Below are 23,525 nucleotides of genomic sequence, written 5' to 3'. Positions count from 1 at the left end.
CCTGTTACCAGACAGGATTAAGTCCCAATCCAAAATGTATGGACAGGCGATGACGAAGCACAACCTACATGATTGTCCAACATTGTCATTGTGCAACATCTTGCGTGACAAAGTCCCATAGTGAAGATAAAACTGTCTCCGAAAAATCCTTTGAAGTTAAGCAAGAATCATTAATATAATAAACGCTGGACCGTCATGCCGATGACGTGAACCTCCAGTATAAAAATGGCATTCTCTCGCACGTGTCCTATCCGTCTTTTGGCTGGTTAAGGAATTTTTTGGTCGGTTGAATCACAGACAAAACTGTCCCGCTCCGAAAGTGACGTGTCACTGTATTTTAGAATTGTAGGTGTTATAGAGACGAGACGATACTGTCAAAGATTTGAGACTAGCTATTGCTTTCGACGATACTTCAATGAAAAAACTCTAGACAATGTTAACCATTCATAATATTAAACTAACTGAGAAATAAAAGAATGTTTTTGCCGTCACAGTCATCAAATGGGTGTCGCTAATGATGTCTAATTGCATGAAGGCAGTCGTAAATAAAATAAAGAAGTTTATCTCTGGAATTGTAATTAATGCTCTCGGAGTTGTTTGTTTAAGAATGAAACGCGAATATTTAATTAATGAATTAAATGCACAGACCCTTGGACCTGACGATACTTTTCAAGACATTTAGAAGAACTTACAAATGTGGAGAACAAGGTTAAAGAAAACTTACCACTATGCATAGTATTGGATTCCGCATCAGCAACTTCAGTTCTCGACTTCTTTTGGTCCTCAGGTGACCCCGAGGTATCCATATGTTCTTGTTTGATCTTGGGTTTGATGTCCTCGTCGGGAGAACTTGATGGCATCGGTGACGTAGACGCTCGCCTTTTAGGCGTTGATGCTTCCGCGTCACCTAAAGATGGGATATCAACTTTAGAATCCAAAATTCATAAGCATTTTGTTTTTGCATACTATGATGAGAGATTTTTTATAGAATAATTCTGTCGAAAATTGTTTGACGGACGATGCCTGTTTTAAAAAATCTATGTTTGTTTATATAAAAAAGCTATATATCATGATGACACTTACCATCTAGTAGCCTCTTAGGTGTGCTAGAAGCTCCTCCATCTTCCAATAGATCAGGAGGGGCTATGGAAGGGCTGGCAAGGGGAGGGGTATGCACTCTGCTGCTGGGAGGCCTCCTGGCTGTGAGGAGTGACGGCCTCCGTGCACTGGTGCTACCACTCGAAACCTGACCTGGCCTTGAACCATCTTCATGGTCAGAATTGGGTCCTGTGGGTGGAAAATAAGAATGAATATCGTATCGAATAACTAAAATAAGGTTAATCTTTTAACATGGACGTTTATGTAAATATTTAATTTTATGGGAATTTAACTGACATAATTAAACACTACTGTATTGAAGTAGTAAATTGATGAGAATTAACTTGTGGCTTATAAAATTGTCTCTCAACTTCAGTTACCTCAAAACGTAACAATGACTTGAAAAGGTTTCATAGGAAAAAAGTAAAATTCTCTTATACAAAAGCAACAAACCTGCACTATAGCAGTGATAAGACGTCAGATCCTTATCACAGGAGGAGACCTTATGCTGGATAAAGCGCACGATGTCAGCCAGGGCGAAGGCCCGGCGACAGGCCCCGCAGGTCAGGGTGTCTGCGGGGACCCCGGGCACCGGGGATCCGCCACCTTCAGCCGCGCTGTCCGCATCCGCTGCAAAAGAGGTACATAGTTTGATATCTGTGATTTTTTTGGCAGGTATAGCTAACACTATATTTGGCAAACATTGGTTTGAATCAGGCCTAAGTTTTGATTAACAGTCATAATACGATTGACACTAAAAATACCATTGATTTTTTGTGTTTAGTGAAAAAAAAATGTTTTTGAAAGCCCCTTTATTTTAAATTCTTGTACTAACTTTTAATCAAGATATGACTAAAGCGCTAAGACACGAAAACGCGGATTTCCCTATTCATTGTGATATACAATTAAAGATAATTGTGGTCATAGGTCCAGTGAGTAATTGTTTACTACTAACATTGTAGACCTAATTGAGGTAAACCGAATAAACTGTGAAGTGTGTAAAGGTACTAGATGACTGACCTTCAATGAGCGCACGCGTGTTATTATAATTCCTTGATCATCATCTAACTTTATGGGCAAAGGCCTCCTCTCATACAAAGCAAGCATACTTTGGAAGTTTATGCCAACACTCATAATAAAATATCGTTTATGGCTCCCAAATTTGTATAAAACCACAAGCAACCGATGTTAAACGTGACACAGTTTTCAAAAGACAGGACACTCAATGCCAATTATAAACAAAAAAAAAATGTTTCACAACATTCGTCCACAACATATGGGCAATGACACTTTCTTTCAATCTTTTAAGTGTAAAATAACACTTAATTACATGTTGTTACCTTCACGGTGTTGTGAGGTGTCAGTTGTAGGGTTGACCGCTTATCTGGGTACAAAAGGCCCGTAATAACCGTCTTAGTCTGCGGTCTGCATTTAAAGGGTTATGTTCTTTGTTAGGACAAGAAAGTTAATCGATTTTTTTGTAACAGATGTTGTAGTGTGAGATAGTAATTATGTGTTTTATAGTCCAAGGTAGTGTTTTATACCTTGTTATAGATACTTGTATTATTTTTTAGAAGGGGCTGCAGGTAGTGGCCAGAGTAAAGAGGCGAATATTTCTAGGTAAATTTCCCTTTAGCTAATCAGTACCTAATAAAAATATAATTGAGAAAAACTTTCATAAAATTGAGTTTGAACATAATCTAAGAACGTTAGTCTATAAATATTTGAAGGCTGTCCCGGATTAAATGCTCCTGAGTATAGTTTACTTTTACTTATAATTTAAAGTTTCTAGATCAATCTCGATAGAGCAATCGTTTCTTAGAAGTCTAGCTTGGCAAAGAGCCTTACAAATTGAAACCTTACTAAGATGTCAATCGTGTCAGCATAATAATATGAATAAAGTTCTATATAAAAATGTAAATCGATAGTCTTTTCATTGCCAACTTACGTCTTAGTCAAGACTTATTCCAATCAATTTATTCATTTATCAAAGAATACACTTTTTATTCGATTAAAATTCTAATTGCTTTGCTGCGGTTGATACTGTTTTATTTTTCAAGTTAATCAGCTAAAAGTCCTAAGGTCCAAAGCACATGACTTTGACTTTGAGATCAATGTTTTCAGAGGTCATCTACCTACAAAACATTTTTCCTCAATACAATGTGTACACTTTGTACTATTAATTGTGATTATTATGAAATTGTCAATCTCATGGTACTCGTGTAAGGTACCGGCTGCCTTATTTTACAAAGTTGCGTACATAATTACATCCTTACATATTAATTGACATTTACATAATAATGTAAATAGCTCAGCACAAGACATGGTCGCGACGCCTCGGATTATAAAGGCGCTTTCGCACGAACAATTGGTCGGCACATCAAAGCGCGTTCGCGAGCTAATTTCACATAAGTACTGTGGAGACGCCCTTACATTCCCGTTCAAACTTTCTTGTTATTATTATTTTTTTCCTTCCATTTCTTTGTAAAGTAGGCAGCACTGTAGGTAATGTCTATAGGGGTTGTATTGCATTGTAACCCGAGTACTAAATTAATATAGTGAAAAAAACTACGTGATTCGACGTCTATTGTTTGTTCTGCCGTACCTAGTTTGTTTAGAGGGTATATTATGTAAATGCACGCGTTATTGATGTTAATTTTTTACAGATTTGTAAAGGTGATGGCTCGTGGCAAATGGGAACACTTCCTGAGGAAGTAGAGGTAGTTGTATCCTGTGCTTGTTCAAATAAAGTCACTGATATTTTCATAGTTTGAAATTTAGTAATTTCATTCATAAAATTATGTGACGAAGAAAATGATTGTAAGCAAAATGCTTTGCTGGAAATTGTTGTGGCCTCTAATAGAGACTTTAACCTCATCTCCTAGAAATGGGTACGAATGCGAATATCGGATCTCACTACACTTATGCAACGAACAATCTTCGACATAATAGGTACATTATTGCTTCACGATTCAAGTACTAACGCATATACCACAAACCCTTTCTAAATCCAACGTGTAAACGTAAAAGCCTTACGAGTACATAATAGGAACGTTTACACAATCGAACCCTATCAATTTACGTGGAAAGATAACTGGACTGTGGGTTAACTCGGACAAACGCGAGGCCACTCCCACTGCCACGCCACTGGACACTGGTCACTACACATGCGCTGTGTGGACAAAAACTATACACCCACATAAATATTTGATTTTCACGTTAAGAGTGATTTATGGCTATCTATACCGAGGGTAGCGTGCTCCGGTTTTGAATGCTTTAAATGGATCAATTTTGTGGTTATGTAGGGTTCTGCGAGAAACGTTTAGTGATTGATATGTTTTTCGAATTGTGATCTGAAAATAGAGGACTAAATATGATAATAGGATTAGGTCGTCATGCCATTTAAAATTTGAAGTATCTATTGGATCGACAATTGGTTGAATGAAAAAGTTGAAACTAAAATTGAAATCAATTATTCTGATCCGAAAACCAATATAAGAGGCGCGTGCATTTTATATCTGTTTTATTGAAAAGTGCCGCCTAACCAAGGACAGTCGCCTCAGGTGACGGGAAGGGAGACACCCTCCGAAAGGACTGAGAGACCGAAAAGTTTAAATTAGCTCGTTACTACACACGGCGTAACATGCCAGTTATATCTCCGCATTTGTTTTTTCACAGAAAAGGTCACGCCGCGCGCCAGAAGTAACTTCTGTGTTAGCAAAGTTTCTACTTGGCCGTTCGTTGCATTAATTATTAATTACATTTTGTCCCAACCGCCACGAATTGTATCACTGTGTTAATTTGCGAAACGCTCCTAACGGTTTTGACGGAGTGCTGAAAAGTTGGAGTTTACTTTTAAAATATTTAAGATTGATGTTTATTGATTGCTGTGCGTGTCATTGTGGCAAAAAATATGTCTAACTTTGACATAGCTCTGACCACCGTAGCCAATGTTAATTGGCAGGGGATCGTGGACCCTAACTATTGTACATAGAAATTGTTCGTTTTTCACAACGATAAATCGAAAATAAAAATAATAAGAATGGATATCAAATGTTGCGGGGGTGTTTATTGTGTGATGTTATTATGATTTTGGTTTGTACGTTCCGTTTGGGTGTGGCGGTCGATAACAAAATTGAATATTGTATAGGAGCATAAATGCTTTACTGGCCTTTAGATTAGGCTTGTAATAATATTGTAATGTTTAGGATAATGATGTATTAAATATGCATTATTCCCATTAGACTCAAAAATATCTAGAATAGTATTTGTAAATTCTAACAGAACTGTGTCCTGTCTGCATACCATACTTCACCGGCGGTAGCGTGAGCAAGCAAAAACTTTTCATTTTATTTTTTAAAATCTGTTTTCTTTGCAAACTTATGAATGCCAAAGAATTTTGACATCGGCTTCTTTGACAGCTACTTTATTCAAAGCCTGGAGTTGTCGGAAATGGACATACGCCACAAAAGCCCATTGAAGCAGCCCTGTGTCGGCAAATTGAGATTTAAGGCTTGTTTTAATTTATCAGAAGCTTTTTGTGTTTGTTGATAGAACTGGCTGGACACTTGTGTGATTTGAAAATCTTTTTTTTTTGTTTTAGTTGTTGGTGCTGGTAATTTAAAACCTCATGCAGCGCTTGCAGTAATTCGATGAATATTTTTCAAAGAGTTGATTTCGTTCGAACTATATTTTCTTTCCGCTCTGTAAGATTTCCTTATTAAGTTCTTAATTTTTTTCTAATATGAAAAATAGCTAGAATAACATTACGAACGAGCAAAAAACACATAGTTCCATATTGGAAACACGCCCATATAGCCAGTTTAGCCTCGCCATTCACGTCAGAAGGCGGGTTGTGTCAACAGCGAGCTAATGACGTCACTTTTCTCAACATGGCCACTCCGCAACCCTTGCTTTTTTACCTATAATTACACTTAGCTGATGGAGGGGAGAATTTCGCGTTATATACTTTAAATTGGTATATAGATTGTTTTAAGTATGTACTGTAAGTGCCATGTCGGTCAATCAATGTTTACTCTAACGATAGTTGCATCGAAGTACAACCATTTTTTCAAGCTCACAATCTCTTATTTTGAAGCTAATTTATCAACAAGCTTTAAATTTTCTTTAAGATTTTTTTAAGCAAAGAAGCCACACTTACTTGTAATGTGATGGTTAATTGATAACAAACAGCCGTTAACAAAACCATCGTTATAACAACCAATAAACATAAAATACAATCAGAAGTGCCCAATATAAAACACCTAGCATCTATCAGATTAAAGGGCCTACCTATAAAATAGGATTACCTCTTAAGGGGACGGTTCTCGCCCACCGATAGCTAATCAAATTATCCGACGTAATTCCGAGCGACAAAAACGGCTGATTATCTTTATCTTGTTGTTTTTTTTCCTCTCGACCCAAGGGAGCTAAAAGGATCACTGTCCAATGCTGAATTTGTTATTTTTTTTAGTAAAGTACGTTGTTTTATTTGATTCTTATTTTCTTTAATTTGGCCAAAAAGTAATGAAAATTTTGTCCCCAATTTCAGCTAGTTTAAACACTGTGCGATAATTTAAAAATATTTTAAATAACTGACCGTTTCAAAAATATTGGAGAAAATATCTCCATAAGTAAGATCCCGGAAAATGTTCCATCTTGATTTAAAAACTTTCAACGTGGTCATCAACAAAGGAGATGGTTTATCAATATTACCTTTTTACATAGCGCAGGTAAATAAAGTGTCCCCCGGGGGTGACAACACGAAAAAATAGCGGCTACGCTGGTGGCTGATCAAATTAAGGTCGGGTCAGTAATCGTGTTACAGATACCCAATACTTGGTGGAATATTCGGAATAACTGGAGAAAAACAGAGGCCTCCAGTGTATTCGCCTCTTCGTTAGAGGGATTTGAATTTTTTTTTTCTCTTTTTTTCGCTTTAGGTGTGTAACACGATTCCGCGCCTGGGGAGTCGGATGGACAACCCTTAATAGAAAAATGTTGGTTATAAAAATCGAGAGTGAAAATTTATATTGTCAATTTTTCTGAACGGTGTCAATGTCGGTTTAACTTTCGAGATTAAAATTTTTCTTTATTTTTTTATCGGTCAGCCAAAATCAGACGTTATCCCAACGACATAAAAGCTAAATTCAGAGTACCTACAAAACTGAATATCGTGCCAAATAAACATAAATTAATAATTAACTGGAAGGCTATATAATTTGTTGGTAATCAATGCAATAGTTTAGCTGTCATCTTAGATTCCAGATGCTAACTTAATTAGATAACAAACAGTACGGTTTATTGATGCAATATATGATTCATCGTAAAATCTTGATAATAATTCGTATCAAAATATACTGTGGTCGTATACTGAGTGCCAAGCATCCCTTGCGGAACAAGGGGAAGGAGTATGGTATGTTCTTCCTGAAGATATTTGTCACGGCACGAGTGTCAATAAAAACGCCACACCGGACTGTCTGGCACTACACTGAGATGGCATAGGGATGGGAACGTCTAATCGATATCGATAGAAACTATGTGGAGTAAATCTCTGAGGTCTGTAATAGGAAAATATATTATGTATCTCATGTTATAGGAATAGCTGAACAGCAAAATAATGTAGCATTTAAAATGCTTGTGCAATATCCTGTGCATCATAAAACATGTTACAATTGTCTACTTTCACTAAAGATAATAAAGACGACGAATCCAAAGAATACTATTTCAACAACCACAATTAATATGTTAAAAGCAACTTTAAAAACTTTATATTAAAACATATTCTTCAAAAACCCTCCTACCTATCCTACTCCACCTAATTACGAAACCAGCGAACCTTACTACATTTTCACAACTCACAACTCCCAAGACGTTCGGGTTCGTTTATCGACATCAATAACTCGCAGCACTAGAACAATACCCGTTAAAGCGGACACTTAACCCCTAATCCTTGGCGCGGCAGTTTTATCTCGACGCCGGGCATTTATGGCAAAAATCTTAATTCCAGCCGCACTGCCGTTAACTGCCCGCCACTAATTATTGCTGCCGTCTGTATTTATTACTGCAAGTACGTCTGTTTGTGGAACCTAAGTTCGTTTACTGGTAGGTGATAATATGGTGTCAATATTTTTGTGTTCGTTGCTGTTATATTGTATGGGAGATGAGACGAAATCACACCTCAATTCAGAGCTCAAAATCTCAAGAAGGATTTGTACAAAGTTGGAGTTGTAAGTGAATGTAAATGATGAGAATTAAGCCGAATAAAAACTCAAATATTAGTCATTCCAATACAAAAAATATAGTCAAATGTAAAAAATATGCATAAAACTTAGAGCACACAAAATTCGCGTCATACATGCACATCTATCTATGCACAATAAGAAATATAGTTTTTCCTCAAGCTATAAAAGTGGGGTCATAAAGCTTCGTCCGGTCGGGACTGGTGCCAGTATTGGCTACAACCCTTGCTCAGTTACAGCAGAAATGGACTTTTTAAACCATAATAAACTTATATGAGACCTAAAATTTTAAAGCGATGCTAAAATAAAAGTATGGGACGATATTTACGTAATGAATCGAGACACTGGAGTTAATGAAGACGGAATATTTTTTAGAAATAGTTAAAAGAAATTAGAAAACGTCTTTTTTAATTTCTTTTAACTAAAACTAAACTAAAACTAAAACTTGACTTAAAAGTAACAACACACAATCTACCGTAGACCAAAAAAAAAACAGTCCAATAAGAACAGATATTCAAACTTTTTTTACAAGCATTGTGATTCTAATTGAATCAGCTGTGTTAATATCTCGAAAGAAATACCAGGCTCATACATCTCCATTAAAGCAACATATATTTGAAATAAAACAAAGAAAGATCTCGAACACATCCTAGCGTCGCCTATTACCCTCGCGGTCATTATTTTGACATACAACCTCTGCGGACGAGTATTTGCGGTCAATGCGGCAGACGAATGCAGTTTTATTTGAAATATACTTTTAAATATCGCTTTATGTTGATAAAGTGTGGTGTTTGCGGAAATGAGAGTTTGCTTTAAACTTTCACTAAGAATTTCAGAGTAAAAATAACAATTGACGATAGAGAAGTAAGTTTCATGTTTCAACACAACATATGATAGGTCTAATTTCAAACTTGCAACATAAGGTCGTGAGTAAAAAAATGCAAGAGACAACGCGTCAGATCCCACTTTACATATTATAATAGACCAGCCTTATCTCTATTTAGTAAGCAATCAATCTAATCTCAGCATAATACCCAAATTAAATCATATCAATTTATATAGCCCATATAACTCAGGGCCGATCTATACGCATGGAAATACTACTATAACGTTCAGTCCACTTACGCACTCATTTATATGTTAATGTGAATGGCATCCGATTCGTTCAGATTCATACACAGATATCTTTCGGGGACAGATATCATTTTCACTGCCTTATTACTTTCCAATTTGTCTTCAGTATTGGTTATTGCCCCGTTTATTGCTGCCCCCAACGTCTCTATTAACTCGAATTCGACAATCACATAAACAATACGATGGAAGTTGGAAAATTTTCAGATCAAGCGAAAATACCTTTTCGTCTTAAGTCGATGCCAGAGTCGAAAAATCTTGACTTACTCCGCGATGATAAATCCATATTTCTTCACCACAAATTCACTGTGAGTGTTCTTAAACTTAATGTAGTCCAAGCGTTCCAACATACAATCGAACCAGCACTAACATAAAACTGCACTGAGTTGAAGTCCGAAGTTCACTGACCACTGAGTTACCAAGACGTTCGAAGTCATAAAGCATGTGATCATCTTCGCAGATGAACACAGACTGACTGGCTACCTCTATAAAATTCGAGACCCGAAATTTTAATGAAAAAAGATCCCCCAAAGTGCCAGGTAAAAAAATTCCCGTATCAAAACCGCCGTTTCCTAGTGACCCCGATCGGTCTCCCATCCCTTTGTTGGGCTCCTTTTATTTATAATAGTACATTTTTTTCACACACGGCACCCCTAATAACGTGTGAGCAAAAATATGCGTAATCGTTTGCAGTACCAAAGTCTGGGGACACGATTCCAAACGTCCATATTGAAAAAACGCAACTGTCCCCCATTTGAATAGCAAAAAGTGCATGTCATTTCCAAAATGGTATTAGTGGATGAATATGATTTTGCACAGATCAGAATGGACGACTTATAATTGTATCGTGCTATATTTAGCATGAATTATTGGTTTGACGTGGTTTTTGTACTCAGTCCAGCTTCGGTATCGTGTCACTTTTAGTATCCACTATGAACGAACTAAATGTTGCTGACATGCATTTTAAACTCTTTATGTTCAATCCTAACCCATTGAGTACCCACCCAGCAGAGTGAAGTTTGTCTCCTATTCCGTACAATCCTAACTTTATCCAATCTTCTATTTCTTATAGTAGGTAATTAAATAAAGTAATTATCTTCGAGATTTGCCGAGCGACTCGTAATAAAATTATGACAATCAAATTGACGACCAAACGTTTGGTAGTGACCCCAGCACGACATAATGTTTGCTATTTCTAGGTAAACAAACATGGAAGATTGACATGGAGTGTACATCTGGTAGGATGACGCAAATAATGGGGGATAAATAATATAATTTGATTTTCCTGCGACAAATTGCGCGTGATGTTTCGGACAGAAATATTTTTTGCAAACTTGTATTGTTCTTGATTAAACATTGCGTATTAGTAATTGTGGTGGAATAGAATGAGAATCGAATGAGGGTCAGTGACGGCTAAATACTAGGCATAATAGAGGACTCAGAAACTAAATGGTCTTATCCAAATATACCAAACTTCATATAAATTTTTTCATCGATGTCAGACAAAAAAAAATCGTGTCGGATGAACAAAAACGTATACTGTTACAACACCGTTCGCCAAGATGAGATCCGAAAATTTCGGCTGAACTTACCTGTTGGTGGCCGTGTGAAAACGGAACAGGTGTCTGCGGTCCGTCTTCCGTCCGACCCGGTAATTATAGAATGGACAATGGCGGCGCGTGATGCGCGAGAGTGTATGTCGACGCGTCCGCGGTTTCGTTTCAAATATCGCGATTGCGGTTCCCTATTGTGAAATACTGTTCTGATTATAGACTCGCGAATTTTATGAGTGATATTTTTTGTGTTTCTGTTATTGTGTCTTCAAGAATACATGCATTTTGTTGGAGGATCAATACAGTTGGAGCGTTTTTTAAACACTCTGATTCTCTGCAAAGCTTTCGTACTGATGCTAATTACGCTACAAAAGGCTTTAAATTTTTAAATGAGAATTCTTCTCAGCATTTCATTCAAGTATCAAATATTTCTTTATTTTATAAAAATACCATCTGAAAATACTATTTAAGAACACAAGAAGAATTAATTTTCGCATTTAACTAGATCAAAACATCAATTAAGCTAAACCTGCAAACACAAAAACGGACCATGACCAACTATTTTGACCGAAAAAAAATTTCCCACAAATGTGCTCGGATTCTGGTCAAAGCGCACATTGTGGACAGTATTGTCAAGTGTTTTGATGACGGATCTGCCAAAGGATTGGATGACACCTTGAATGAAAAAAAACTATGACAGCGTGGGATAGGCGAAAGGGATTTTTGCAAATATGATAGATGAACGGTAGCATTGTTTTTTTATTAAAGAAAATTAGATTGATTGTTAAATTATTTTAAAATTACACTTAATTTAAAATTGTGTAATAAATCTTCTGCAGTTTTAAAGCTTATGTAGTTAGGAACTATAAATATCTTAAGATAAGCAAATAACGCGACGTTTATCATCATTGTGTTACAGATTTCTTCCACCATAAAAAGTGTTCAGGTCGCCTAGACTCATTGAACTTATTCTCATAATTTACCGCGTATGCTTCCAGACTAATATGACCTTTGCCACACAGTGGGTTCTCTCCTCTGTCATGTGAGTTGGCACGTCAGGCGGGAGGGAGGAGGTGTCAAGTTAAATTGGTGTATTCTACGGGTAAGGTACATTGATGAAACCAATTATTCGTGGCGTGAATTTAATGGTTCGCTTCGTTCTTGTCACAGAGTTGTTTAGTTGCAGACGTGTCTTCATTTGTTTTTTGATGCGTAAAGTTTATAGGTTTAGGAGAATTTGTATGATTCATGCTTGTCAATTGTTTTAGTTTAGTATATATAGATATAACTTTTGTTTAACATCAGTCTCGCCAAAAATGTATGCAATAGCAAACTTGTACTTTTAATTATTACAAATGAGAACATAAGTAAACTAGGCTCTTATTTATGTAAATTTATGAGCATGTGTTAATTAAAATGAGTAAATCAAGTTATAAAAAAAAAACAGCGTATACTAAAAAATAATGTCTCAATAAAATCCAGTGGAAAACAATTAAGTTTGCTCATACAGACTAAAGTACGGGTAATTCTAACGTTTGCAGTCAGACAATAGGCTATGTTGGGCGCTCGCACGCAGGTCACTCGACGGTTATCTGCCGATCGGAAGAAAGCTGATCTGCGGCCGCGCCGTCAAATTTATCGTTCGCCGTTCGCCTCTACGTTTACAGTTAGTTGCTATGTCTGTGGTACGCGTAGGGATTTTTAGTAGTGGCTTTTGTTGAATGGGGTATGTTGATTTGATGGCTCTTGCGAATACTAAAATGTGTTATTTTTTTTTTAATAATTATGATGCATTCTGTTTGAATATAAATTATTGTTTATATAGTTGTTAAAAAAGATCTGAAAATTATAATATAATTTTACCAAGCCGATGCTATGAAAGTTGGTCTCTGGTCTAGAAAAGGCGGCGCTCTATAATTCTTGTGCAAAAAATATTCTTTGTTTACACATACACGAACCTTCTTGTTCATTTCACATGGCCTCAATTAAGCAGTCATCATTCAAACGGATGTAAGTGCATAATCTCAAGTCGGGTCATCGCGTTAACAAGGCGAGCGGTCACGAACTGCCCGGTATGGGAAAGCTCCCAGCATACAAATGGAGATACGACCTTATGACTATACAGCTTGGGTAACCGGAAATGCAGTATTGCGCCGACACCTACGTGCGACGCCAGATGGCGCTAGTGATTACTGAGAGATTATTTATCAGCGGATTTACATACACAACTATAATTACCGAACACTTTTACCCAACAAATCGGTGGAGATTATTAATTTTTAAGAGGCTATAAAACAGTTGTTAGAGTGTATTCCGTTAACAATATCTACTTATCGAATCGTGCCAAACATTAACAATATTTAGTTAAAGGGCTATCTGTAATAAATCTGAGAGAACGCCCACGCAGCACACGTGATGACTAGAACAATACCCGACAAGCCTTACAACACAATATAAATCATAAACGTACATCGAGCTATCATCTTTCACTCCTTTAGCTGTGTGTCTTATGATTTTTAACACCCACTTAATCTCTTAAGCGAAACAATAAGCTTTTGAGACATTGCAACATATTTTAACACGTGACCTAAGTTGTGGCCTGTCTGTTATTTTATTGGTCTGTGGTACTCTATTGACTAGCGTAATTTCGCATTTGATGATTGTATTTAGACGAAGCCAATCTGTGTACTGCTAAAAAGACTAATGTACAATCAATGGGCGTTGTAGTTTTATTATAGTGTATTTTTAACTGGCATGACTAATTAAAAACTGTTGTTCTACTATACATTCTTTTTTATTTATAAGCTAAAATGATGGCAACTTATGTGAAACTAATTACAACCTTTCAATCGATTAAAGCAGAAAAATGAAATTCTTAACAAATCTTTGAAATTGAATTCACACATCAAAAAACCATATTAGACCACAAAAAAGGTCCAAAACTGGATGAGTTCCAACAATACAGTCCTATGCTCTATTAAATGTGTGTGCCGTATGGTAGAAAAAAATAATCGGAGAGTTTAAACTGCCGAATCAAAAGATATTGGACAATGGTCACGAAGGAATCATTCATTCACCGACAGTTCAGGATGAATTGATGAGGATCAGGTAGAACTGACACATAGCAATCTTCCCTTCAATCAAATTTTGGTGGACTTTGTACTTGCATGCTTCTTATAGGTAAACGGGATCTGGTTAAAATAGTTCTAGTGTTTACCGATGTTTTTGACAAAAATAAAGATAAATTAGGTACTGTAGAATAGTATATAAATGAAGATAATGATGTTCTTCAAACTGTAGTAGTTGATTATTACTTTGCAAAAATATTACAGAAAAAATCAAGGTGTTTGTAAATTGATCACAATCAACAAATTACTGCTACAATACACATTATTGCTGGCATTTGTATTTTTGCATCTTCCACCTATAATGCTACTGTTACCAGAAAATGGAGCAAAAACCAGAAAAAAATCAAAGAAAGTGACACTTGTAAGCCCTTTTCTATTAAAATTGATGAAAGGGTGTCACATAATGATGCACAATAGTTATTTTGCCTTCGGATACCAACCCTATTCCGTATTGTTGTTCTATCGGCGATCCGACTCATGTGGGTGCGGACTGAGCCTGTTTTGGCAAAAAAAATCTTTTGACCAATTGTTTGTCAAAGGTAGGAATAGATTTTTTGTCAAGGTGTTTATCGGAGTTTGACCATGGGAAAATATTGGAGATTCAGGTGCCTCTATCGAATTTTGATCCATTGTCAACCTGTTGTTCGGTTCCGTTCGATAAAATCTCAGCTGCTTTTGTTTAGCTTGGATATTTTTCGTCCATCAAAGGTTGTGTTTTTGATCAATACGCTAAACGCGCTGGTCTAAAGGCTCTTTGTTAAGTCTTTAATCTGTATAAAGCTAACACCTACCAAACTTTAAATCGTCTAACGTTGAAAGGCCGACAATAACAAATTGGTATCAAAGCCTGACAAAGATGGACTCTTGAGAATCTGTCCACCCACTCCCTGGCTATTGATCGTGGTCTGCTCACAATAAATTAATTCTCGTTATGAACATTTTTTATCCCATTGTGTTTAAGCTCCGTATTTATTTTAAGTTAGCCTAATGGGCGGACATTGGTCAAAGGAGATTTAGTTGGATTGTGGATGAATAGATTCTTAAAACCGTATTGTTATGTAATCTTGTTACTTAATTGAAGTGACAAATGATTTGGATAAAGTTAATGCATTGATAGAGAAAGTAGATTTGAAGAGGGCCTTTCTTAAGAAACTACATATGCTACAGTTTCTTAAAAGTGATAATTTCATATTCAATCCGTTTGAAATTAACAATGAAATGATCTCAATCGATACCCTTAACATTAGAGATACAAAAAAACTTTACAATACAGATTACTTGTACAAGATAAGTTTACTTGAAGTGCTGTGAAGGAATTATCGGGGAAGCTCATCTAAACGTCATAGATTACGTCCCAGTTTTTAACAAAAAATGCCATGTTTGGGCTACCGTTGTTATTGTTTGTAACTAGATTTGTATTGTTAGTTGTATTAATCCTTTCCTCTGAGAAAGGATTGTTTGTGAAAACAGCAGTAATTTTTTCTAACAGTTGTGTTCATCCGTTTGTTTTGTAAAAATAAATATCAGGTACGATTCTGTATTTGCTTTGTCAGGTAAGTAGAATATTGTAATACATTTATTAATTAAGCCTGACGAGGCTCTAATTAAAACTTCGTGTTCAAATTCTATGGATTGATCCTATGATTTATTTAATCCCCTAGTTCCTTGCCTAAGTTACATAGAGATCCCCATCTGCATTTATGAAACTTTTTTTATTCAATTCTCAAATGTTCAGTATCATATAGAGAATGCCTCCAACGTTGTTCTGCACTGTTTAATGGGACCGGACTAATAAATCCAATTTAAATGTTACCAGGACCTCCGCTGACATAACATATGTAAATCCATACGTCTTTATCTTCAGAATCACAAATACAAAACGCCGTTCGACGCGCAGTAAAAAAAAACATGAAATCAAGCCGGTCCAGTTGGAAATTCAAAACGGGTGGCCGTCCGCACAATCATTATTCTAAATAAGAAAATTAACTTCATTCCCATAATTTAAATATGTTGCGAAATAAATTATCTGATGTGGCTTTCTCTTGTGCTCTAATGGACGTCGCTTGTCAATTGCTAAAATATGTTGTCTTGACGAATTCAATTTATTGGATCAAGTACAGGGAGATGGGAATTCTTTCCCACGACCGTGGTTCGCGAGGATGCATTATTGTTGAATGCGTGCAGTTGAAATAGGTGATCGGCTCTATTAGCATGCTTTGTAATATTTATTGCTCGTTAATCATGATTCCTTTGTAAACAGTTGCCGTCTATAACGTGAGAAGGAGTTACTTGACCGTTAAATCAAGATAATGATTTGTTTTAATTATTCTACTATCTTCATCAAATAGTTCAACCCTATTTGCACATTCCCACCGTATATTTGTATGAAGACACAAGGATTAACCGTGGTCCAATAATTCCTGACCAAGGATCAAGATTGAGAGTTCCGTTTGTAAATGCGATCCTTCGATATTCGCTTAATGAAGACATATTGAATCGCTAAGCGGCAAAGGACAAGATATAGGCAATGTTTAAATTGACGTGCGGCCCTTTTATGCCGCATCCGTTCAGTTCTGTATCAAACACAATGGCAAATAAATGAAACAATTAAACAAAACCTCAAGCGGTCAATAAAAAATGTACAACCAATAAGACTATTGGGAACTTTTATTAATTCTGGAACGCGTAGAGTTTTGTATAATTTTATAAAACAAGATAGGTATTATTAATGACGACACAAGCATCCCATTCAAAAACAAAACAATATCAATTAAAAAGTCTACAGCGGACAGACAACCCATATCAATTAGTGACAAACGTAAAGTAAAAACAAAACGGTACCTCTGTTAATGTTTTATTTAGATCCCGGTCGGGCTCGGAACGAAAGTTAACTTGGATTTTTAAAAGTTTGTTGAAAAGTTACGCTCGCGGTATCCCCCGTCCGTCTGGCCTCGCACCTGATAAAGTAATTTTACGATTCCCTAATTCATACTTTTGAGGAGGGTTTTAAAAAGCCAGAAGGTTTTCTGCCTCTGGACATAATTGGGATCGCGTCAGAACTTGACGACTTTTTAAATTTTAAATTTTGCTATCCATGACGTTTAGTAAATTGTTCACAATTTTGTTTTGTGATTGCTGTTGTGACAGTTTAAAAGTGTTTATAAAAGTCTGTTTGGCTGGAATTTCGCCTCATAATTACTGGGTCTTTTATAGCTACATATACATATACGAACGACCACATAATGGCATCCAATTTCATGTACGCTTAAAGGGGGTCCCATTGTTACTTACAACAAAACCCGGAGTACCTCGAACTTCTTGCTTTCAAAATAAGAACAAACGTGTCATCGACGAAATGACGCGTGTCGACCAATCGGGCGCGACGGCCGCAGACGACGGTGACGTCACTCTGCCACCGACCAATCCGAGTCGGCCGTCGCCTCCGGTCAACTTGGACTAATTGCCCATGTGTGCGATAACATTAGTTTTGAGAGGAATCCGTGCGCGAGAGTCGACGGCTGACGCAGGCTCATATATTACAAAGGAGCTTATACGGGCTATGCTTGCTTTACTTTTTAAATTATTGGTATTTCAGCAAACTCTGATTTAAAGTCTACGTTCGTTGTACATTTTTCTCATTTGATTTTTTTATAGGTACTCCAAATTATTAATTTTACCAAAAAAATCTATGACATGAAAACTCAGTTAAGTCAAAATAAGGGCAGTCTTTTGTTTTAAAATCAGAGACAGAGCATCCGGAATAAAAACTAGACAATCATCTGAATTTATGTTAGAAGTAAAAACTTCACTATGAGAGTAATTGGAGGTCTACAATTAGGGTAAACTCGTTAGAGTTGGCCATAGTTTTATCTAGACATAATAAAAAAAAGAAAAAGTGTTGTTACAATCAGTCTTTTATTCTTATCATAATTAACAGTTATTAGTCTTGTAAAAATCAACGACAAATATTTTTTTATAATTCAAAAACATATTAAAAAACAATTTCTAAAAAAAAATAGAATTGGCCATCTCTCCCGGGGCATCAGGGTAAGTTGGCCATAGCTATACGGGATAGATGACCAGTACTTGACTTCCCTTTTCCCTTTCCCTTATCCTGAAATTCGGCTCCTTTAGCTTTTTTTTCTTCTTCTGTCCACATTTGGAGCACATATCATGAAACTCGGTACAGTTTTCATGATGACCTGTCACAAATAAGACACTGGAGCCAATCTTCCACAAGACGAGTCTTAAAATAATTTTCTCCGCATCCAGCGCAGTTATCTGCTTCGTTTTCTTTATCTTCTTCGTCAGATGTATCACACAATACTGGTTCACTGAGATCAGAACTGCTTTCGCTAATACACCTTACAGCTTTCCGTTTTCTATTCTTATCGTTCTTTTCGTATCAGTCTTCTTATCTTTGGGTTTAACCATATTTTCTTTTGTGAATCTTCACTCCAACAACCACGAGTGGCTATGGCTTTTCTCTCATAATTATTTGGCATATGTAACAAAACACAAAACGCATTAATATCACTTCACATAACAAGAATAATATGGCTATCTCAACCTGAATTTATGTGGTCATCTCTCCTCTTTGTGCGGGTGAGATGGCCATATCAAATTTTTGATTTAATTAAACATTAGCAGGCGCCATTTTGAGGTTAGAATAGACGTTAACATTTAGTAAACATAATAAACTAAGCAAACATTTAAAAAATGCAATAAAAAGTAGTACCACATGATAAAATATGACCACACTGTACAATTTTTGCAATACCCTGTAAAATAAAAGTTGATTTACTTACTTTTTAACATAAATACGCGCAGCAGCGTCGTCGCACTGTGTTCCCGAGCATGGCGTGCGGTGTACTGACTGCATTGTAGAGCCATCTAGCTATGCATGCCAAAAATAATTCGATTGGCCATCTCTCCCGTATGGCCATCTCTAACGAGTTTACCCTACAAATTCACTGGTCATCCCATTGTGAACTAAGTAAAGCATGGGAAAGAACATAAGATGCTTACACTTTTGCTTATAATTTTTAATTAATACACCTAACTGTTGGATAGTGGGAATCTATTGTAGAAACAATGGAAATGGCATGTGTATTCAGAAAACAGTTTCTAATGTTTTAAGTCACTCTTCTTAATTGGCTGCTAAAACTATTTTAGCTATTCCAACAAGATTTTAATAAAATCATTCCTCAAGCAAACCGTCCTTAAAACACTAAATTATGTTGAAGCCAGTAGTAATATTGTCCACAGCATAAATTGTTGCGTTTATGATCTTGAAAATAATAAAAGCAAAGACCACTTTAGAGCTAATAAATTAATTATGGCTTGCAAGTTTTTACAATGTTGCTTTACTGTTAACATGGATAAAGGTTACAACAGGTGATAATTGCTTCTACGACTTTTATTTGCATTGCAAATTCATTTAGTATTAAAATTAATAATTCCTTTACTTTAATTGTCAATGTATTATTTTTTTCAATATTATCATCACACTCTTGTAGACATAAATTTTTATTGGTTTCAAAAACGTGACTTACATTAACGTTATCCATTTTTAAATCTTCTGCAATACAAATTGTAGTATTCTAATTTTGTGTGACAAAATGTGGAATGGACACAGCAAGGGGTAAACTGGCATGAATATTTTAAAGGGGCTACTTAGTACTCTTTTCATGTTTCCCTTTCGGACATGTGATGACCACGACGCAGCGTCAATATTGTCTCAACCTCCGGTATTAAGTAGCTCGTTGCCTGTCTGAATAGAGTCTCGTCGGCTCCGGAGCATTGTGCATGTGGACTCACTGTTTATTTAGATGATGTTTTTGTGAAGCGTTAGATGAGCCGCGGACAAGGCATAAAAAACATTTTCTTGGTGGATTCTTTTTTGGTAGCGTTTTTTTTTTGGCTATATTATTTTTGCCTGTTTTTGTGTTTGGAATTTTCTGGCTTTTATTTTAATTTTTGTTACTACAGTTTACACCACGATTAAAAAAAAATTACTATCCTAAAAAGTTTGCTAGTTCTAAAAATAATATCCAACAGGAATGTAAAGTTTTCAGTAACTTACCTTGCGCGATGCGTACAGCTGGCATCTTGATTCTCATCTTGATTTGGTCACCTATTTTTAGATCTTCAACAACTTCTTTATCCTCGGAATGTTTTATCTTAAAATATTTGCTATCTTATGACAGTTCTTTAGCTCACTTCACACAGGCCGCCGTCGGTCCAGCGGCTTATCGTCCTATTTCTAAAACGATATTGATAACGGAGGTCGTGTTATCACAAATCCCCCCTTGAATGTCCGACGGTAAACATGAATACAACTTTTAGTCATCTTCTTAATTTCTTCATCGTTCACGAATCAAAATCCAAGTATTTCTTATCTTACTTTTTCCTTTTCATGTTGTGGTGATTCAGTTCACACGTCAGCCGAATGTTTGCTCGCCAAAATCGACTGGTCATAAAGAGGGCCTTATCAACACTTGAATGAACGTCTCAGTGCCCTATCTAATCTACCCACACCTAGTGGCGATCCTGCGATTCGGCAAACGATTCATTTGGTCACACTTCATTAAATATGCATCTGTTTAAACTTCTTCACTTTTCAGTCCGAACAAACAAAATTTTCAGTCACTGTCCGATTTATTAAATTAAATTTATATTGTTCCGGTGATAATTTAGCTTTATTCTCCAAATAATTTTCAGCAAAAATAAAACAGAAATAAAATAATTTAGAAATTGTAACAGTTGTCTCGTGTTTACGATGTATCGAAGTAGCGTCTCGCGATCGAGCACGTCGCGCGTGCGAAGCGGTGCGAGGCAGGTGCGCGGCCGGCCGCCCGCTCTCGCCCGATGTCCGAGAGCGTCTGTCCTGTGTCCCTTTGCGCGAGGGCTCCGCGGCCTCCGCATGTCCACGAGTCGCGCCGTCTCGCTCAGCCGGCCGACGACGGCGCGTGCGAGTCCACACGAAGTGGCCAGGGGTTACTCGCGGTCGCCACCGCCTCGGCTGATCGACAGAGACCGTGTCACGCGTGCTCTGCCTCCAGACGAGTGGGTGGGAGTGAGACGGGCATAAATCATAAGTGCCGTGCGTCGGTGTGCGTGCGCGGGTGGGGCGAAGATGCAGCGCGTACAAAAGAAAAGGGATAATATTTGCTTGCATATTTCATGACTCGATTAGGAGATGGAATTTTTAATTGAATGGACCCGAGCGCGGTCAGTCTACGTTTTCAAGGCGGTTTGAAAAATTAAGAACCCGTATAAAAGGGATTTATAAAGTTTTCTTTTGTTTTACTTGGTGAGTCGTATCTTTTAGGAGACTTACAATGAAAGCTTTGATACTCTTGTTTTAAAATATTAAATGACGCAATTAAATGATATGGAGATGATGTAAGATTACAAAATGTGTAAAAGAGTTTTCGTGGAAGAACAGTAATTATGTCTACGTTTTTTTACGTGTCTGTCATTGAGTAAAAGATACGATAGCGTAGCAAGTTGCTACGTACGCTACGCGACTCGTAGCGCGCCAGCATCGTAGCTTCGTTGTAAAAATCGTAAAATGTGTAGCAGGATTTGTTTACAGTTTTTAATGCCGTGATTTAGTGAAGTGATAATATTATAATGTTAAACTACAATACGTAACAATTTCGTAACCAATACAAGTGTAATTTTAAATTTTTCAAACAACACATCTCAAATCCCAAACTTTCATATACCCGTCCAAATAAAAGAGCAACAACACAAAACTACATTACCGAAAAATGTAAGAAAGCGCAACACGTAAAGCTAGGTGTTCACTCTCGCTGGCAAGTTTCCGCGGCACATTTTTTTCCCTCGCCGCCGTTATTTTACTTAAGACGCCGACGAACTTATCTCGGTCGGTCCTTGACTTTAATAAGTTTTATGAGTGTCAGTCGGGACTTAACTGGCGCGAGAACGGGCGTCGAAAAAGAACTTTTTCATAATTGTTTCTCGACTTAGTCGCGAACTTCGGGACTGCTCGATTATTGAAATTTCAAATTGTTCTAAGTGATTGATTGTTTATTGATTTCGTTATTTTTGTTGTTTTGCGGGATGCTTTTTGGAGTCTATTTTGTTATTGCTTTGAGAGCTGATATTTAAATTGTTATTTGACAAAGGAGTATACTTTAATTGAAATAAATATTACTTCTTAAAATGCTATTTATATTACAATAAAGCTGACTACTTTCTTGATTTTCAGAAGTTATATTTTACACAAAAAAAAATACACGCTCTAAAATTCACACCTGATATTCCAAACATTCTGTACCCAGCCTAAGATCCCCAATCACTTGACCAAACACACCGTGATAGGCTGCACACGACCTTTTAAAAACCGCGGTCACTATAATGTCCAGCCATAAAACCTTCATACTATACCCGTCCCTCTCTAATTGTCACATATGAACCGCGATAATAGAGACAACTAAAGGGTTGTACGTTTTCTCGAGTGGAAATCTGGATATAATGACCGATGTATGTCTATCTCGTTCATATGTAGGGGTGTGTGGGAGTGTGGAAAGGGATGGTGGTGAACGGCGTGGGACGGCGGGACGGGGTGAGTTTTCACGTCGCTACTCGACGCTAGGCGGCGTGGAAAACCTTGTCGCGTTTCGTGAATAATTTTCGGTTTGTTTTCTTGAGAATTTTAGATTTTAATAGTAAATATTTTATTTTTGAGTGATTTAATTTATTTTCAGAAAATTCCGCGAGTTTTCTCGAAAGTTTTCCTATCAATTTTTATTTTTCAATCCTACTAACTTACTCAATATCTGATCAAATTATTTGTAATCTGTAATCCATAAGTAAACAATTTGTTATATTTGATAAAACTAATAATCACAGAACTAACACTGGTTGGCAAGGGTAAATGATGACTGTCATTCTCAATCGAACCAAAAATAATCATAACAATGACACAAACAACCTTGACATTCATGTTTTAACAAAACCTTCATTATTGTATTCATACAAATATTCCTAAAAGTGTTAAAAGCTATTATAACACAAAAGTTGATATTCACATTGTTATATGTCAATACTAATAAATATTACGTTAATACTTATAGGTATTATATGTATAATTTGGTAAAATATTCAATTCACGATGACAAGATAATCGTGAATAATAAGTATATCTAATTATCTGTTTTTTAAACACATCAAATTAGATATGTCGGCCATCAGACATTTAAATGATTGATATTGTCTTTTATCAAATCAGATTGTGAGTAATCTATAAGCGCAATAGATACTACCTATCTATTTACAAGGTTTTCTAACTTTCATACTTCAACTTTTAATGTAGAATTCATATAAAACTATTGTTCATTCTG

General features: G+C 36.4%; 1 protein-coding gene across 1 annotated transcript in view; it reads right to left on the bottom strand.

Annotated features, from left to right (window-relative positions):
• Positions 1-21,187, bottom strand: part of LOC110376465 (B-cell lymphoma/leukemia 11B) — a 34,345-nt gene extending 13,158 nt beyond the window's left edge. The window contains exons 1-4 of the mRNA XM_021334950.3: positions 20,237-21,187; positions 1,552-1,728; positions 1,084-1,287; positions 725-907 (exon numbers count right to left, since the gene is read on the bottom strand). Of these exons, the coding sequence (XP_021190625.2) occupies positions 725-907; positions 1,084-1,287; positions 1,552-1,728; positions 20,237-20,273 (601 nt within the window). The 5' untranslated portion in view covers positions 20,274-21,187. The remainder of the gene's footprint in view (positions 1-724; positions 908-1,083; positions 1,288-1,551; positions 1,729-20,236) is intronic.
• Between the last annotated feature and the right edge of the window lie 2,338 nt (positions 21,188-23,525).

Source organism: Helicoverpa armigera, chromosome 16 (genome assembly GCF_030705265.1).
Source record: "Helicoverpa armigera isolate CAAS_96S chromosome 16, ASM3070526v1, whole genome shotgun sequence".
Lineage (NCBI taxonomy): Eukaryota > Metazoa > Arthropoda > Insecta > Lepidoptera > Noctuidae > Helicoverpa > Helicoverpa armigera.
The sequence above is the reverse complement of the archived record's forward strand: the minus strand, read 5'-3'. Positions and strand labels throughout refer to the sequence as shown.